Source organism: Haemorhous mexicanus, chromosome 5, assembly GCF_027477595.1.
Source record: "Haemorhous mexicanus isolate bHaeMex1 chromosome 5, bHaeMex1.pri, whole genome shotgun sequence".
Lineage (NCBI taxonomy): Eukaryota > Metazoa > Chordata > Aves > Passeriformes > Fringillidae > Haemorhous > Haemorhous mexicanus.
This window is the reverse complement of record NC_082345.1, coordinates 27643617-27661819: the sequence shown is the minus strand read 5'-3', so window position 1 is coordinate 27661819 and position 18203 is coordinate 27643617. Positions and strand designations below refer to the sequence as shown.

At 41.4% G+C, this 18203-nt stretch overlaps 1 protein-coding gene across 5 annotated transcripts in view; it reads left to right on the top strand.

Moving 5' to 3' along the window:
• TCF20 (transcription factor 20) overlaps positions 1–13743 on the top strand; it is a 130162-nt gene extending 116419 nt beyond the window's left edge. For 4 of the 5 annotated variants that reach the window (XM_059846567.1, XM_059846563.1, XM_059846565.1 and 1 more), the window contains 2 exons: positions 5496–5545; positions 12397–13743. In XM_059846567.1, coding sequence (XP_059702550.1) covers positions 5496–5545; positions 12397–12414 — 68 coding nt within the window. In that variant the 3' untranslated portion in view covers positions 12415–13743. Of the gene's footprint in view, positions 1–5495; positions 5546–8516; positions 8645–12396 lie in introns of all 5 variants that reach the window. The other variant, XM_059846568.1, reaches the window with a different exon arrangement.
• Positions 13744–18203: the final 4460 nt, after the last annotated feature.

Below are 18203 nucleotides of genomic sequence, written 5' to 3'. Positions count from 1 at the left end.
TGATACGGCTTTTCATAAGGCCCTACCTCAGCCTGGAGGATGGAGAGGTACTCATTCATGAACATATGTTGTCCTTGCTGGATCTCTGTCATGCTGCAGATGATTCCTTCTCAGTTCTGAAGGTAGAACTGGGAGATTTCCTGTGATGTTCATCTCTGTCATGCCTGAGAGTTTCGTGAACATTAATAAACTTGCTTTTGTACAGTGTGTTTGAGACACACAATCACCAATCAGATTCACATTCATGTTGTGTTTAGTATATATTTGTTTCTGATTTGTGACTTGCCCTTTTCAGTACCATGAAAAAACAAAAATTATAGTGAATGTTTCAAATAATTTGAGGGCTTAATTTAAATTCATGTTTTACTAGATACAATATGTAGCATTTTCTGGGTTCTAAATTCTGATACCAAAATTCAGATAATCTCTTTTTTCTTCAGCTATATTAACTCTACTCCACTTCAGCAAGTGTAGGATTCTCCAAAATGAGAAATGTACCGAACAGTCATGACTGATTCCCAAGAGCAGTTGTGTGTCATGCATGGAAGAGACAGCATCATGTACAAAACCCAGTATATAATCATACTATTTAGTCCAATTTAAATGTAACATGTCTGCTATATAATGTGTAGACCTGGCTTAGATTAAACTTGGCTTTTTTTCACTTTTGTCTTGACTTTGCAACCTGTGAGATTTTTTTAGAGTAGCTTTTTGTGTTCAAGTTCCAAGGCTATGCTTACTTCTTTTAATTTTGTTATGAGACATCATGTTGTCATGTGGCCATCTGTTGGAGTGCACAATTCCAAGCTAATTTCCCTCCTTTGAGTAATACGGCAGTAATAAATTGCAAGAGCTGTATGGAGATGGGATACTTGGACTGTAAGTTTCACAAACATATTTAAAAAATAGCAGAGGAGTTTGTAAAACTGGTGAGTCTCTGGTTTCCCTTCAGGAAGAGTATGGTTTAGTGAGAACAAAATACTTCATTGATGCTTTTTAAATACATTTTCCTATCTATTTCTTCCTTTTCATCTGTATGTCCGATGTATTTTTCTCTTTGACTTCTCATACCAGCCACAGGTCTTTTATCTTGCTGGTCTCAGGCCTCTCCTTAATTTCTTACTCCAGTCTCTTTGTAAGACCCAATTCCTCCTAATTCTTTCTGACTTTTCCTTTTTCCAGTTTTCTAGCTCTCACTCTGGCTTCCTCCTCTCTGCCCTTGCTTCACCTCCTTCTCTCCTTTCTTTTTTCTAGCTCCTTATCATCTCTGGGCTTTGTTACTGCCACTTGGTTCTCCCAACTCAGCTCCTTGTTACACCTCACCCTGCTAGTCCTGGTTTGTTCTTGTATATTGTCCTTTATATTCTCTGCTTCACCTTTCTATGCCTTTTTCCAATCAGCTCTTTGTCTTAGCCTCCTGCTGGCATTCATCCTTAATTCCCTGCCCCTGACTTCCAGTAGCACTGGTCTCCCTCCTGCTAGCCTCCATTCTTTCTGTATCTTGGCTGCCTCTCTCAGTACTGTTTTCACTTCTACCTGCTGGATTAGTGCTTCCCATTTTGCAGTTTTGAAATGGTCGCTTTCTTCTTTTGGGTTGCTTGAGTCTTAGAAATGTCCCCTCACAGCTTCACTGCTTTTGGGACTGGTGCCTGCATCTGAGGGCAGAAGTTCGTTTACAGGAAAGGCCTGATCACCCCCAAACAGAAGTATATTTGGTGGAATTTTTAAAAGTACCTAGCTACTAAAATCTAACAGGCCTCTTCTAAGGATGTGCACATGAAAATCCCCATATTGCTTTTCAAGGAGTTCTGTTTGCTGGTTTTGTGGTAGCTGGCAAGGGAATGCCTTAGCTGAAGTCCAGGTCCTTCTGAAAATCAGGATATTGTAGAGCTTTTCAGAGAAAAAATCCTGGGATGTTTATCATGTGCGGAATAACTTTTTCCAAGAAAGAGTTTTAAGGAAATCGTTGGGCTGCTTCAGCTGAAGTTTTCAACCAAAACAAATAAAAAAGCCCCAGCTTGAAGTAGATTCTCAGCATTTAAAATTTCGGCCTGATGGTGTGACAGTAAAAGACCTTGTTTGCAGTTGGTTTTATCTGTGGGTGTAATCAAGCTGTCTTAATCTACAGACACTCTTCCAATAAATCTGTATAAAGGAAATAAGCAAGCTATGTGGGATAAGATCTGGTTTTCATTTATGACTGAGCAGAAAATGTAGGCTTCCTTGGGAAACAAATCAACATTATTTCTCTTTGCTCAGCCTGTAAACCCTTTTTATTGGTTTTGCAGTTCTACTGTCTTTCTGTAGTGAAACTGTACAGGTGCTTCTCAGCTTCCTTGAGCTCAGTGGTAGTTCCATTTTGAAATCGACCATCCTGCTTTGAAGGATGGTGCCACCTTGCTTTATTTAGGATCTGTCACAGATCTCTCTTGAATCCTCAGAAGTTTGTGTTAACATTTACAAGGGTTTTCAGGCTTTTGGAATATGTATGACTGTTTTTGTATCTCAGAGAAATAAAGCCAAACAGAAAACACTTGTGGAGTGTTTTTTAGGGTATGTTGAGTCACACACACTTGGTTTGCCTGAATTCCTGGAAGTGACCGTGCCTTAGTTGAGATGAAATACCCGTGTTGTATTTCGAAGCAGTTGCAGTGTGAGCTGAAGCCTTTCTTCCTTTGCATCTGTGTGGGTTAGAAGTTGGTCCCAGTCAGTCACTGTGCCTTGTGAAAGGCAGTACGTTTTTGGGAAAGGGCTGGAGGCTGCAATGTGTCAAATGGCTCCTTGCAGCACTGAAGGCAGCCCTGGGGTGGGACCGGGGCTCTGCCTCCTGCACCAGTGGTCGGTGTCCAACACACCCTGGTGAGGGGCCAGGCTCTGCCCTGCTGTTGCTAATGGAGTGCTGTGCAAGGCACGTGGGTTTGCAAGTTGCCAGTTTGTACATATGGATGCTTTTATATAGATAATTCAGGCTGTCTTTTAATTTCCTTTCATAGAAAATAGTCTTTGGCAATATAGGGTGTGAGAGAGCTGAACATTTCTTAGCCGTTTACATAAAAATCAAGATCAGTAGTGCCACTTAAGTAATTTTTATATGGAAATGACTGTGGTTAACATTGTCTGTGTTTGGCTTTCATCTGTCCAAATTTATGAAGAGCCGCTGATGTATCAAGATAACTTAGTCCTAGGGATGTCTCCATGGAAACAAGATCTTTGTTTTCTGAAATTTTATATTCTCTCCCTCTGCTTGTTCCTCCCCACCTGGAGTCAAATCCTGATGGTTGCAGCACACTTGTCCCTACAACATATATCGCAGGCAGTTCCACTTACAGAAGATTTTTGACTGTAAATTAGGAAAAGATTAACAGGAAAATAAAATGAATTTTCAGAGAACAGAAATCCTGTGTCTTCACAAGTATCATTAAAGATGAGTAACAGGCAGAACACAGAGGGTGAGACAAAAGTATGAAGCTTACAGAAGAATAATTGCTTCTATTAAAAGTGTTTTAGGTTTTCCCTGACTACTTTATGGAGAAAAATCTGTGGAAACAAGGACGAGTCTCGGTTCTTTTTGCTTTCTGCTACAATGAGCTGATCATAGCTCTGTGTCTGCTGACTTCATGACAAATTGTAATCTGTTATATAAAATACTTGGAACTGCTAACCAAAATCCAGGCCAGCTTTGTAATGATGAACAATTTCTGCCTTATTGGTATTCAGCTGATTTTCTGCAGTGTGCTGATGACATTTTTCATAGTTGTCCTTTAACAGAAACAAAAAAAATTGCTATTAATTGGATCTGCTATTAGTATTTGCAACAAAAATGCTGACCTTAGTAAGAAATAGAGCTCCATACACAGACCAGGCATTAGGTACAAGGTTTCTGGCACTTCTTCCTCATCCTTGTACACTCTTCCTTTCTGATGTACTAGCTAAAGAACTGCATTCATTACCAATGTTGGGTTTCCAACAAAGAAGAAAACTCCATTCTGTTCTAACATACTGTGTATGTTTTTGATGATTGCTCTGTATATTTTTGATGATTGCTGTATTATGCAGTGATAATTCATGCTGTAGTCTAAATGTATGATTCCTGCCCTTATAATGAGAAGACATTTTATTTATTTCTTGTGACTTGCTAATGCTGCATTTGAAATTATCTGTGGCAGGATTAAGGGTTTTACTCCCCTTTGCTAAAATCTCTCAAGTAACTTAGCCTCTTGCATGCTGTTTCCCTTTGATTCAGGCCAGAGGCATTCATGTTGAAACATTAAGCATTCCCTAGCAGAAGGATGCTCTGCCAAAGCTTGGGTATCTAGAAAGCTTCTCCCTCAAGCTTTAGTTCCAGTCTCCTGCTGTCTGCTAAACTCTTCCAGCAGATTGAAACAGCAGGTAGCACTGGTTATGCTACATACTTAAGAGCGTTTTAAATTAGCCCCTCTTAGTTACCGTTGCACTTCTCTACTTGTGAGCTCCTGGGGTGTGTTGGAGTAGGCAGGAGGTCAGAAGCACCTTGCTCAGTTCTCCAGGGCAGCATTGCTCAGTCGTGCTGAGGTGGGGATGGGTGCTTGGTCCTGCTCATGAGGTGACAGCCTTGGGTCAGCCTCTGCTGCAAGAGGTGATTGGAACCGAGCAGTGTCAGGCGTTTGGGCAGGTTGAGTGGTGACCCTGCAATTCAGGGTGCCCAGGGGCAGCTGAGTGCTGAGGGGAGTGCTGGTTTTTCCTGTGGCTGAAGTTCTGGGAGCTGCCGACTTGCATCACTTAAAGGCACAGTCTGGGAGGGGGGGATGCGAGGAGAAGCAATCCGTACGCTGGCAGTGCTGCTAAATAAGTGCTCTGCAAATGGCAGCATTGCTTAATTTGTTCCTAAATAAGCAGTTCCATATAGGTGCCTCACTTTACATAATATGTTTAAATAATTAACGGAACTATTTTTTAGATCATAAAAACTTTACATATGAGATTAATGAAAGCAGATCTAACAGCAGCATGAGTGACCAGACTACCAGACATAGGGTCACAGTGTAAACTTACCACCAGGACTTGAGATTGCAAGTAAACTGTATACAGCCATACCTAGAGACACACACCCCTGCTCTCCCTGATGCTGGCAGGGCCTTGGGGTAAGGGTGGAAGGCAGCATTTGTACTGTGAAATGCAGGGATTGTCTGTTCAGATTGGATGAATGTGTCCATCTTCTGTGTGCTAAAGTGAAGAAGGCTGGAATAGCTGAAGGCGGGGGGGGAGGGGTTTTTCAGTTACTTCATTTGCTAAAACTTTGGGGGTGGAAGGAATGAACCTGCTAATAATACACAGATCAGGCATTAGGCAATGAACCTGCTAATAATACACAGATCAGGCAATACTGACAAAGTATTCCTAGAAGAGATCTTTGAATGAAAAATGTGTACCTGTGAGGCAAGATTAACACATGTGATGTATTATTCAAGTTGGTTTTCATTAAAAAAATAATACATTGCTGTCTTCTCCTCTTTTAGATTGTTTACTAAACGAAGAGAATTTCTCAGTGAGGTGCCCCAAGCACAAGGTAAGAATCCTCTCCTGGATTATACCTGGGTCTCTTGTTGCCCTCTTCTGGTTTCTAAATTTGGATTAGTAATTTTATTATCTGGATAATGTCTGTAGTCAGAGATGCTTTTAGTTCAATTATTCTGTGATATATGCTTGTGGTATATTCTGGGGGCAAACATCAACTCAAGAAGACTACAAGTTTAGGAAGATAAAATTTTTGTTCCATCTGCTCAGTGTTTCTTTGGGTCCTTGATGACTTTTCAGAAAGCTTAGCTTCATTTCCTGAATTCTGTGATAGAATCAGTATGTCGCTTCCTATTCCTGCTTGAATGTCTCATTGAACTGTCGGGTTTTCTCCTTGGATTTACTGAGGATGCAAGGAAGAAGAAAAATGACTTTATGAAAAAGTTCTCTTGGTTTTTGGAAACATCTTGTTCTAGTTTACCAGTAGTAACTGGACTGAGTCCAGCCACTCAGCCTTCAGTGGATCTGTGGAGTTGTTCTGTACATCTTTGGTTCATCAGAAGACCCCTGTGCTCCTTCTGCCCAGGGTTTGGGCGTCCTTAATGATTGTGCCCGGAGCCTACAAACACAGTGGTGCAAAGAGCTGTCTGCATGGCAAGAGGGGACAAGGTAGACAACACATACTCTCTTGTAGCATAGGTAATGGGATACAGTGCTGGGAATACCCCTCCCAGCCCTTAAGGGAGGATACACCCCTGGGAGGCTGTAGATACCAGTCTTCCAGTTTTAAATGGTCAGAGAGTATCTAGAAAGAAACCCCAACTGTTCATGTTGCCAGTTGAATACAACAGGAATTGGGCAAGAGTTTGGATGGCTTGTGCTGAAAAGGAAATGATAATAGGGAAGAATTGTGTTGCTTTCTAGCAGGGATTAGTCTCCATCTAGTTCTTGTCTTCAGATCCCTGCCTAGAATTAGACTGACATCTGGTGGTCTTTTGTTTTCAGAGCTTATTCTTAATCTGTCTTTTGTAAACATACAGGAATTAGCCTCATGTTCCTTTCTGGATGTTCTACCACAAAATGATGTATTTATACACACGTATTTAAAATGCGCTGGAAGATTCAGTGCACACTCAGACTCTTATCCAGAATTGGCCTACTTTTCATTATATAAAAGAAAATAAATTATTCTGCAACAACTGTGGAATAATGTTGACAATGTACTGCAGGCTTAAATTAATGCAGTAATGCTACAAGAACCTGCAGATCTTGCCAAACAAAAACGGGAAGGATGAGCTCCCCTTTCTGTGTAATGTAACTGCCTAAGTGCCACCCTCTGCTCAACTTTGGATAAAGATAATTGGAGCATGTCCTGGGTTTGGATGGGATAGTTATTTTCTTTTTGGTACTTAGTTGCCAGCTGGGGTTAAAGTATTACAGAGGGTTGTGTATTTGGAGGCTGTTTTATTTTTGCTGCCTGTTGCCTGAAGTATTCCAGGGAAATAGAGTGTTACTTAGATGGCTTGGGTCACTGCTGCTATATGCGAGCACTTTGCAGTGATGGCGCTCAAACCATGAAAGGAAAGAACTGGTTTAGATTCAGGCAAAGAATCCAGCTTTTCAGAGAAAATTCTGAGAAGGCACATAGATTTCTAAAGTAATCTTGAAGGATGGGAGTGGGACAGCTACCAATGAAGTTTATAACGGTTCTTCGTGAGGCAATAAAATTTTGAACTCTATTCAGAACCATCCCACTGGAGATCACTTTCTTTATTGCATCAAAAACATAACTTCAACACGAGCAGCCTTTGTTTGACACTGAAGTTTGTTGGCTTTTGCTTAGTAGAGACACAAATAATTTCTTTGAAGCCAAGTAGAGTTTTCTTTGCTTTCTTTCTCTGCCCTCACTGTGTATTTCACTGATCATTACTGATTTGTTCCCAATCTTTCTGCAGGGCAGAATATAAGCTCACTCTGTTCCTTCCATTGTAGTGGCTGGAAAGGGGAATTCCAGACAGTGACAATGCAGGAACAGGAAGGCTGAAAACCATTGCTCTAGAATGATTGGAGAACAAATTGCATCCATTTTTTTGCATGATATGAATACGAGCAATTGAGAGGAAGAAAGACTTTGAATTAGTCTGTTGAAAGCAATGCTTTTAGGTAACACCAGCTTAGCACTGTTAGCAAATTAGTAACAGTCTCATAGCTCTCTCTGCTCTTCTGTAGCTAATGGGTGGAGGAGCTAACTTTATAAATCTCCAGCATTAAGTCCCCCAGTACAGGGCCTCTTATCCTTTGGCAGCCTGTGCCTCACACCGGTAAATACACTTCATCACAGTAAGCAGCTCCTGGAGAGCAGAGGTGCTTCTTGCCTCATTAACTGTGCTTGACACTTAGGGCATAAGCAAGCCGAGTCCAGAGGGGACTGGTCCTGCTTTTCCATGTGCTCCCCAGTGAGCTTTTCCATTTCCTTCTGTCAGGATTGATGCTTCAACCATCCATGTCCTGAATGTGCTACTTATGCAAAATATCAGCTTTTATCACAGGGAAAATGCTGTCTGAAAACTGTCATCTTTTGAAGGGTTCCTCTCACAGATCCAAACAGCTCTGTCTGCATCACAGCAAGTGAGGCTGCAACAGACCTGATGAGGATGCTGAGCCATGAAAGGGATGGGATACCTCACCTTTTGGTGGCTCAGCCATCTTAGATTGTCTTAAGCCATCTGTTTGGGCAATTTTCAAGTGATGCTTCTCAGCTTGTTCTGCCTTTTTGTGTTAAATTCTGTGTTTCTTAAAATTAACCTGACTTTCATATCTCAGACTCTACTTTTGTGGAATTACCTGCTTTTGTCTTGGGGAAAACTCTGTCTGAAAAGTCTATTTCTGGCTCCAATACTGACTTTTCTTTCTCTCTCTCTCTCTCTCTCTCTCACTTCCTGTATGTTCCCTTTCCCTACCCCCGTCTTCCGTTTCTCCCTCGTTTTCTTTTTCCTCCTCTGTTTGGCTTGCTGGTTCGTCAGCCCCTCCTTCCTTGCTCTCTTCCCTCCTTGCAGAACAAGATGCTGAAAGGCAGCCTCAGCACAGAGCAGTCGGAGCGGGGGTGAGGGGGGAAGTGTACTCCTGGGAATGGATATAAAAGCAAGCACAGGTGAGTGGGGGAGAGCTTCCAGTTCCACCTGCTGTCTTATATCCAGTGCCTTCCCCATTTCTGTGAGAAATTAAGGTGCTTTTGAAAATTGGTAATATTTTTTTCCCTCTGCTACCATCCTGTTAATTTTTTTGTATTTCTGCAGCAGTTCCTTCTGTTAAACAATGAAAGGCACAGCTTGTTAGCTTGTTAGCTGTTACAACTGCCTGATTACTCTCTCAGCTAAATGAGTGGCAGAAATCTTCTTTTGTGTCATGTCCCTACGGATTTGAAGGTGTTTTTTCTGTGAGTCTCAGTGTAGTAAGTAAGCTTCTGTATAAATAAAGTGAGTATCTTAAATTCTATATGGAAGGAATAAATAATATTGATGAGTTCAGGATTATTGTAACCCAGGATTCCCATTTTCTGGAAATGTAGATAGATCCAGGGATAAGTAAATGAGTCTTAGCAGGACCCCACTGTATTTCTTTTGGCCCAGCTTTTTTCTCTATTTTGCAAACAGACATGGGCATAGAAGGTAGAACTGTATCCAGAAGTGGTCACAATTCCATAACTTTGTAATGTGCCCCAAGTTCCTCACTGCAGTTCCTTCCTGCCTCCTCCTTTGTCTAGGCCAAGCATTACACAGCCAGGTGAGAACTTGGTTGGGAATTCAATTTGTCTGAAACAGCTTTTTGCCATGTTAGCATCAGAGCTGGGTCATTTTCCTAATCTGGTTCACTCTGTGGCTGGGAAATAGACTGGCACAAGGAGGGAGTAGCATTGAGGTGGGAGTTAGCACCAGGGAATGGGATGAGGTTGGGATTTCTTACTCAATTGTAGGTGCACTGCAGTTCAAAGGGAGCAGGGTGGATTAAAATGAAATAAGTGTTTGGTTTCAAATTAATACTTACTGGCACCCTGTCCATGAGACTGCAGCCCAAGAAGGTCTCTTGCCTTCATTTCACTACTCAATTGCATTTCTTACTCAAGCTATTTGCTTCTCTGTCTTTTTCTTGCAATCATGCAGGGGAAGTTGCTCTTTCATGTCAGTTCTTGAAACTGCTGATGGTAATCCCTTTCCTTCATTATCATTCCCTTGCTTCCCAGGCACCTCTCCTGACTTAAATTCTTTCCTGTTTTTCAAGTAAAGTAATTGTGAAGTACTTCTAATGGTGTTCTGTGTGAAGGATGAGAGATGAATTGGAAGATTGTGGGGTTTTGGTGCAGTAGCAGAAGATAGGTAGTGTCCCATAAAAACACTTTTTGTAGACTGACTGCTGACTTGCTTTAGCTCAGCTGTGTTTGTGACTTTCCATTTTTAATAGCATTCATTCCTGGCTTTGGAGTGTTGTTTTAACAGTTACCATGTAAACAGTGTTTAACAGTATTCAGTATTTGAGTAGCTTTCTCCTTCCATGGTAAAGGTCACTGGGATTCCTTTAAGCTGTTCTCTTTTCCTTAAAATGTAACAGGCAATGCAATTCATAATGTTAAAGCAGGACAAGAGTCCCACAGCCAAAGTGCCTCTCCTGGCTGTTTTACACTAGGAAAGTGATTTTTGGGCCATTCCTTTAAGGTAGTGGTGAACATTACTGTGTCCCAGAGACCTTTACACAGCTTTGTTCCCTGCATTATTTTCCAGTGCTAGCTCTTTTTTTATATATCATAGGAATGTCTTGACTGAAGGCCTTGCAGGCTGTGGAATCTCTGCACTGTATTCACTGTATGCTCTAGATATCTCTCTAAGACATCATTTCTTTTCAAATCCACTTTTTGCCTCAAATAATTCTTACCAGAAGGTCTTATTTAGCCACCCCCTTTCAATGTTCAGAATATATTAAAAATTAGGTTCTCCAATTCCAACCTGATCTTGCATTTCAAAATAAAAGCCATGCAAATCTAAAAGATCCTTAAAAAAAAATATTATATTACTGTGGTAATTAAAGAATTTCAGGGGAATTCTGTAGCAGTCCAGGTAGTACTGGAACTGTCCTTCTGCTGGCCTTAGTGTAAGATACAATGGATACTTAATTGTGAGATTATTGGGCTGTTTTAGTCCTGGTTCACTCCCAGGCCTAGCAAGTTCAGAAAAATCCTGCATGTTGGACAACATCCAGGCAAGTCAGTGTATTCTGTCTTCATTGCTTCTCTCTCCCTGAGCCAGTTGCCTCTAGAACATTTGGATCAAGTCCAGATCTGGAGAGTGACTGTGAGAGCAAGTCTGGTGCTCTGGATCTTGTCCAGGAATGAGGCAGGACTCTCTGTGTGTTGAGCCTGTTTCTTCCCTGAGCCAGTGCCTAATGCTCTGGACCAATTCCAGGCATGGGCAAGCTGCAGTTGTACAGGAGCCAGAGACAGCAACACGGCCCTGACACTCCTTCAGCGAGGGCTCGCAGTTGCGCGGTAATGAAACCTCAGAGGGCAGCTGCCGGAGCCCTCGGGGAACCTCCCCCTTTCCTCTTCAGCTGCTGCTCCGTGACCTTGCCCGTCTGCTCTTTGGATGTGCTTGCCTGACTCTACTCATTTGCAGCCTGGCACCCCTGGATGGGGGATATTTGCAGCCAAGAGTTGGGCTTGCTGGGATGTAATCTACTTGGTGTGCTGATGATCAGAGCAGCATTGACTTCTGCATCACACTTAGTTAGGGTTCCTGGAGTTTAATTGCCTGCTATGAACAAACATGGGTGTTACTTTGCTCCCAGGCACACCTCTAATTCCGTTAACTGCTTTCCATATGCATCAGGTCTGGTGCAAGTTCTTTTCCCAAGCTCACTAGCTGGTAGGAAGGGATTTATCTGAGTCATATCTAAGTAACCTTACTAAATAAATAAACTGCTTTTGAGCTCACATGTGGTATGGGATAAGGGAAGGAAGGAATACACTATTTCAAGCTTTGCTGTCTCTCTACGCAGAGTAACAATGAGAGCCCTAACTTAGAGAAATTAAATTTTAACTTTATGGTTTCTCTTTTGAGCTGAGCCTCCGCCAACTTAGTAAACTCCTGAAGTTCATTTTCTCACCTCAGAGAATTTCTGGACAGGGAGAACATGTGCCAAGCACTTGGACGTTTCCACATTTGTCTTGCAAGACATCACAAGCTTAGTCCTTCTATGAACTGTCTCTGTAATATGAAAATTAGATCAAAGAAGCAGCAGAAAGAAATATCACCTGCCCTTCAGTTAGTTAAACCACACACAGCTTTACCTTTAGCTGTTGAAATCTGGCAATTTCCCAGGTTTGGTTCCTGGACTCCTGTAATTTTGGTACTAGTTTCACTATCTGCTGCATATTCACTGGAAACCACCACTGGATGGTAGCAGTGTGGCCCATAGGGAAGATTTGGGTGCAGTCCCTCATGGCATCCCAGGAGCTGTCACCATGCTGGGACATGCTTGGCCCCTCTCTTTCCCAATCTCATGGTCAGTGTCAGGAGCGGACGTGAGGTGAGTGAGCTCCTGCCTGGCTGCTGAAAGTAGAGGTGAGTGCTGTGCCATTGTGGTATGGATCATGCTGTCATCCCAGACCTCCTTCAGAACTGGGCTTGATTAATTTTTTTTTTGCTGGTTGTTAAACAAAGAGTTTTTATCACATGGATTTGCATTCATGAACTACTCACCGTTGTGTATATCTGTTTTCAGTCCACAGAGCTAAAGAGCTCTGGGTGTTGCTGCTGTGGTAGGCTGCTGAGTGAGTTTCTCCAAAGCCTGAGGGGCCTGTTTGCAAATGGAGGGAAGGAACCATGCCAATATTATTTTGACTTTGTTTTTCAGGTTAGGCTGTTGAGATAAAAAGCGGTGGACATTCGTGACTGAATGGAATCTCTCCCACTGTGCAGCCATGCCCCCTCTCGACGTGCCTGCCAATGCCAGCACTTCCTTCATAAATTCTTACATCACACTCAAGACTGATGACGTCACAGAATCTGACCAAGGAGTCTGAACCAGCTGTTTCCATGGACACAATCTCCATAGTGACAGTGGGGAGGGGAGGGGGAAAAGGAAACAGGTGGGGGGGAATTAAAGAGGGAGGGATAAATATATATATATATAAAGATCTATTTTTTAGTCTTGAAAGACTTTGTTTTAAATGAAAGGTGCGCTATATCCCTTTTGATGCTTTTGATTAAGATTTTAAAAACCCCATATAAATTAAAAAAGAAACTTATAGCTAAAGTAAATATTAAATCCAAAATTAAAGCAAGGCATGTGGAGCCTAACATTTTGTGGGAAAGAACAGCAAAACTGGGAGTACTCCAGACAGGACTTGTCTCTGTTCCTCTTGCTTTCTTTCTCACAACATCTGATGAAATTCAATTTTGAAAGGCAAATAAAATGCTGATGAATTGTTTGTAGGGTGTGGGAGGAAGGCTTGGATGATTGCAGGTAATTTGGTGTCAGTAGTTGTGTCTGAGGGGTAGGGAGGTTTCCATTTTTGAGAAACACTATTAACAATGTAAGCTTGAATAACATCTGCAGACTCTTGGGTCCTGAGACTCATGAAGTAAGAGGTGGCTGCTGCTTGCTAAGTCCCATACACCTCATTGGTGTGGGAACACTTGTACCACGCAGGGGAAGGGAGTATCTGCCCTGTGTGCAACAACGTGACCCCCAGATCATTCCAAGAAGCTGCCTTCAGTTTGCAAGGCAGGTGAGAGGAAGACATGGTTTACCTGCCAGATTGGGGAACGAAAGGAAGTCTGAATGTTGGTGGAGTCAATGTATCTTCAAACTGATTGGGGTAAATCCACTTGGCCCTCTTTTTATTTTTATATTTTTGCTTTTCCTAAGGAAGGAAGAGGGAATGTCAGTGTAACAGCCTACACTATATGGTTATTCGGGGTCGGGGCTTTTTTTGTTTTGGTTTTTTTTCTTTTTTCTTTTCTTTTTTTTTTTTAATTTTTTATTATTTTGTAAATTATGTAATTTTAAAACATTTGGGTTTTAGGAACAACAACAAAAAAAATCATGTTTTTTTTCTTATTAAGGCCTTAAGAAAGGGGTTAGTGCATCTTTCAGGGGTCACTCTGCCATGGGAATAAAAATAGCTGTTTCACAAACAGTTTTATATAAAAAAGCTTAAAAAAACCAAAAAAACTAATAAACTTCATTTTAACCTTGTCTCCTTTTGTTTTGTGCGAACTTGATTTGTTTAAAAGGACAGAGACAGTACTATCTGCTGCTTTTTGGTTTCTTTGCCTTCATCGGTTCTGCCTTCAGTGACGACCTTCTGAACTGGCCCAGCAAGAGGAAGACCACAAAGGCTTTGAAAAACTAAAGCTTAGGATTTGTTTGATGTTCAGAGTTAACAAGCCAATGACTGGATGAATTTTCTGTTTTTGTGAGTTGGTGGTATCTCACCAGGTCACTGACTTCTTTCACTCCTAGGATGGTAGCGTATCCTAGCGATATCAAACAGCGTGTTGTTTACTGGGAAGTCACTAGAGATAGGGATCTAACCAGCATGACATGGATAAAAAAATGGGGTTGATATTGTGGGGAGGGAAGAACTATTTTAAAAGTTATGTACTGGATGCTTGCTCAACTGCTCACATTTTGGAGTATTCAGCACATAAAAATAAAATCTATGATAGCTCATATTAAGATATCTATTTTAACTCTATTTTTAAAAGATCGATTTAAAGATTTGGGAGATAATTTGGCAGTTATTTATTTCTATAAGTTGCTACTCTCACTCATAAATATTTGGAAAGAAAAGGCAGCCTTCTGCTTACTCCTTTCCCAGTAGCAGCTACTGAAGCTAGTATGTCCTTTACATTAAGAAATAGACCTGTTGTGATAAATGTCACTAATGTGTCATGAATTGGTGCTGAAAATATTTAACTGCTGGTGTAGTCAGAAAAAAGTCATTTTTAGCATAGTTAATGTGATTGAGTAAATGACTTCTTTTCAACTGAATAAAAATTGTTTTTTTTTTTCATAGTGTCTGTTCTATTCTACATATTCAAAAAAAAAAAGTCCCTGTTACTGCATTGATTTTATGTTGTGAAGAGTCAACTCTGTATGTAGCACTGTGACAGCAGAACAGTGTGTGCTGGAGCTGCTGAATTTGACACTTTCTCTCTGGCTCTTCAGGGTGGTGTCACAGCAGAGGCAGAAGGTTTTTGGGTAGCTGGGAGGGAGCCTTGGAGGTTTTCCATGTGGGAACTTGTGGCAAGTATGGAGATTCAATATTTCCTCTTGCACTGTGGCTGGAAAGTAGTGGCAGTTGTGTAGAGCAAATAAAGAAATGGTACCACAGTCAGTTCTGTGGGAAGTGTTTTGCAGTGGGAAGTGCTTAAAATCCTTCGACTCAGCTGTGGCTGAATCCTCCCAGTGCTGTGGTCAGAGGTGAGGGGTGCTCTCCAGTAGAGCAGGATTGTGCTTGGTGGTCGAGTCTTTACAGAAACCAGAGCTGTCGTGATTCTAAAAACGAGCCAGAAGAAATTAAAACAATGTGCAATGGCTTCCTGGGAGAGCTTGGAAATTATCCAGAAGAGTCATAAAATCCTGTTGGAAATAAAAATTTCTTTGGCTGAGAAAATACAAAGTGCTGAGTGGATTTTGAAAGCTGTTGTACAAAACATTTACCTGCTCCATCCTGCAAAAGCAATTAACAGCTCGACATCGTGGATACTCCAAACTGGAAAGAAAGAAAAGGTTTGGAAGTCTTGGCTAATTTAGAATTTGTGGAGCAGAAATGACCTGCAGCAGAACCTTAAAAGAGATTGTGTATAGATGGGAATGGCATCCATTTGGGAATTACCTGTTTGGATGAGGAATGAACTAACAAGAGCTTGGATAAGGCAGCTCATTTTCAAAGTGTTTCTCTGTGCTGACTCCCATCGGGACCTCCTGAGACACCAACGTGCTGGAATTGGATGTGATGGTTTAGCAGTGCTTCCAAGCTAACCAGAGTGAGTCAGCACTGCTGCATGGGGTCGAAGAAAAGGATGTTTTCACATCAAGAATAGGGCATGGATTCAACATGCAAAAGGATGTTTGTTGATATGACAAGGATAAAGGGAGACGTGCAGGAGCTGGTGGAAGCCCTGGGATGTGTACAGAGCAGATCTCGATACCAGGAGCTGCCCATCGATACATTTGTTGTTTGTATTGCGTGTGAAATCCATGCTTGGAAATCCGAGGCACAGACCACTGTGGATCTTGCTGCAGGGGAGAAAGCCATCTCAGCTGCTCCTGCAGAGGGCAGTGGCCAACCTTACTAATCTGTACCACAGAGGAATGAGAGGGAGTTTTACTTGGGGTTGTGATATTCTTGAACCTTTTGAATTGCTTAGAACAAGACAAACTGATGGTGTTCAACAGTATTGAAGTAAAAAACATTCAGGGGTTCAGGGTGCAGGATCTGCTGAAGAATGTTGCACATCTGGTTCATGGTGTCCAGCTAATGGCAAGCTAAAGAAATGCATTTTTGGTGGGACGTGCATGTAAAAAGCAAAAAGTTTGTTGAGATATGGGCAACTGAATGACAGCTCTGGAATTTTGACTATTTAATATGCAGTAATATGCATAAAAATATGTATCAGGAAAGATAGTACCTTAAACTGGCACAGTTACAGGGGGAACATTTGAGGGCTGATTTCATTATAAACTTTATAAATTATCATGCCTATTGAGTTATTATGTAAGGAATTTCCTGTGCTGTCCTGAGTGCAGTGGGTGTCCTGGACATGATAGAAATATTTGGTAGAGGGATACAGCATTGGTTTGTCTGATCTAGTCCCTGACTTGCCAGAATGACTGAAAGAAGCAGTCCTCTATCTCAAAATGTAGAAAATTAGGTGTAAATATACTTTTGGAAGTGAAACAGGATATTTGGATGGTTGAGGATGAATAATTCACCATTGCTATGGATTTTTTTTAAATTATTAAAAGCTACATGAAAAAGAACAGAGTACAGAGTACAGGTTCAGTTACAGATCTAGAAAACACAATAATATGGTTTTACTGGCTTTGCTATGAGATGCTGAAAGAGTAGTTGTAATCTTGGCTTTGTGTTAGAATACCTTGTGAAACAGGACAAGATTCTTGTCTGGCTGTGAAATTCCAACAAACAAGTTTAGGTTTGGGTTTAGTTTTTTGTTTCAGGTTTTTTAAGATGGAACACTGGCAGCATGTTACAAGTCAGAGAATTTAGTCAACAAAAGTAGAGGACAAAAGTAATTCCTAGAAAATTATGGGAGACCAGTAACACTCTGGTACTTTCTCCTGGCATTGCTACAGGCCAATGAGAGCTTGGCTAATGCACACCACTGAAAAATTGGCTCCATATGAATACTATGAGCTCCCTACCTGACCTGTGCTATTCAGCCAGAAATTAATATGTAAACCTCTGAAGGAGATTATGAGGTTTTTCCATAGAGTGCAAAGGTCATTGAAATAGTTGCTGTCATCGTCCCTACATGTGATTGTTTAATTGTTTGTTCTCTCTGTACCTCTGGTGGAATCCAAAATGTTTACTCTGTCATCCAGCTGGAAAGTGAAGAGAGTCCTGCTTACCGAATCTTTTTGTAGGATTTAATTTCTAAAGTGTATCCCACTTCCTATTTAGTGGGTTTAGACTGAAGTGGAAGGAAAGCATTTCTTGTTTGCTGGCTTCTTCCACAGGGCAATACTGAGAGCTGAGATTGCTTCTCTTCCCCCTTCATCCTCCAGAGGTTTCTTGCAATTTATTGCTTAACTCAGTTTTAACGCTGCGGTTTCAAGGTTTTGACCTTACCTGGCCAGCTTTAGAAATGCTGATATTTCTTAGCAGCCCCAGAGAGACTTAACTCCCATCCAAATAATTTGAAAAAGAAAAACAGTCTTCTAGCTCATAGCAAACCCTCTCTGAAAGAAACGCTCCACTCTAGTTGGGCTTTAGGATTCATCCTGACGTGTTCTCCTCTGTGTGATAAAAACTGCTTGCATGTGCTGCTGAACATGAGCATGGCCAGGTTACCTGCAAATACCACCTGTATGGCATTAGGGGCTTTTGGGTTGTAGCTGCCCCTGCTGACAGCCAAACTTGGGTTTCACAGGAGATTTGGAGGTTGGTGCTCCCTGGCTTTGAGATACAGCACGGTAATGGTTTCCTGAGTTTCATTGAAATAGCTTATTTTCAGTGCCACATCTTTTAGTGGGGAGCAGCAAAGAATGGCAGAGATATTGTTGGGGAAAGAGCTGGGAGGTGTTTACACTGAAAATAAAAATGGTGGTGTAAGGGTAAATTTGCATTGTATAGTGAGAGTCCTCTGAGCTGAAGCCAGTTCATCAAAGAAATGTCACTACTTCTCATTGTTTTATTAAAAAGTGAGAGTCTGTACACTTCATAGCATTTATATGATAAAAACTTCATTGGACTTTCACCCAAGTCCTTGCCTACCAGAACTGGGTTTCCTCTCAGAAGAGAAATGGAATTATTAGATCCTTACAAATTGTAGATTATTTTGAGGACAGTATTTTGAAGGCCGTTGGAATTACAGCAACCTGGATTATGGGGCATAACAATATCTACTTCTTCTTGTGCACTTCTTCATCACCTTGGATTTGAAATAACACGTACGTAAGACAGATCT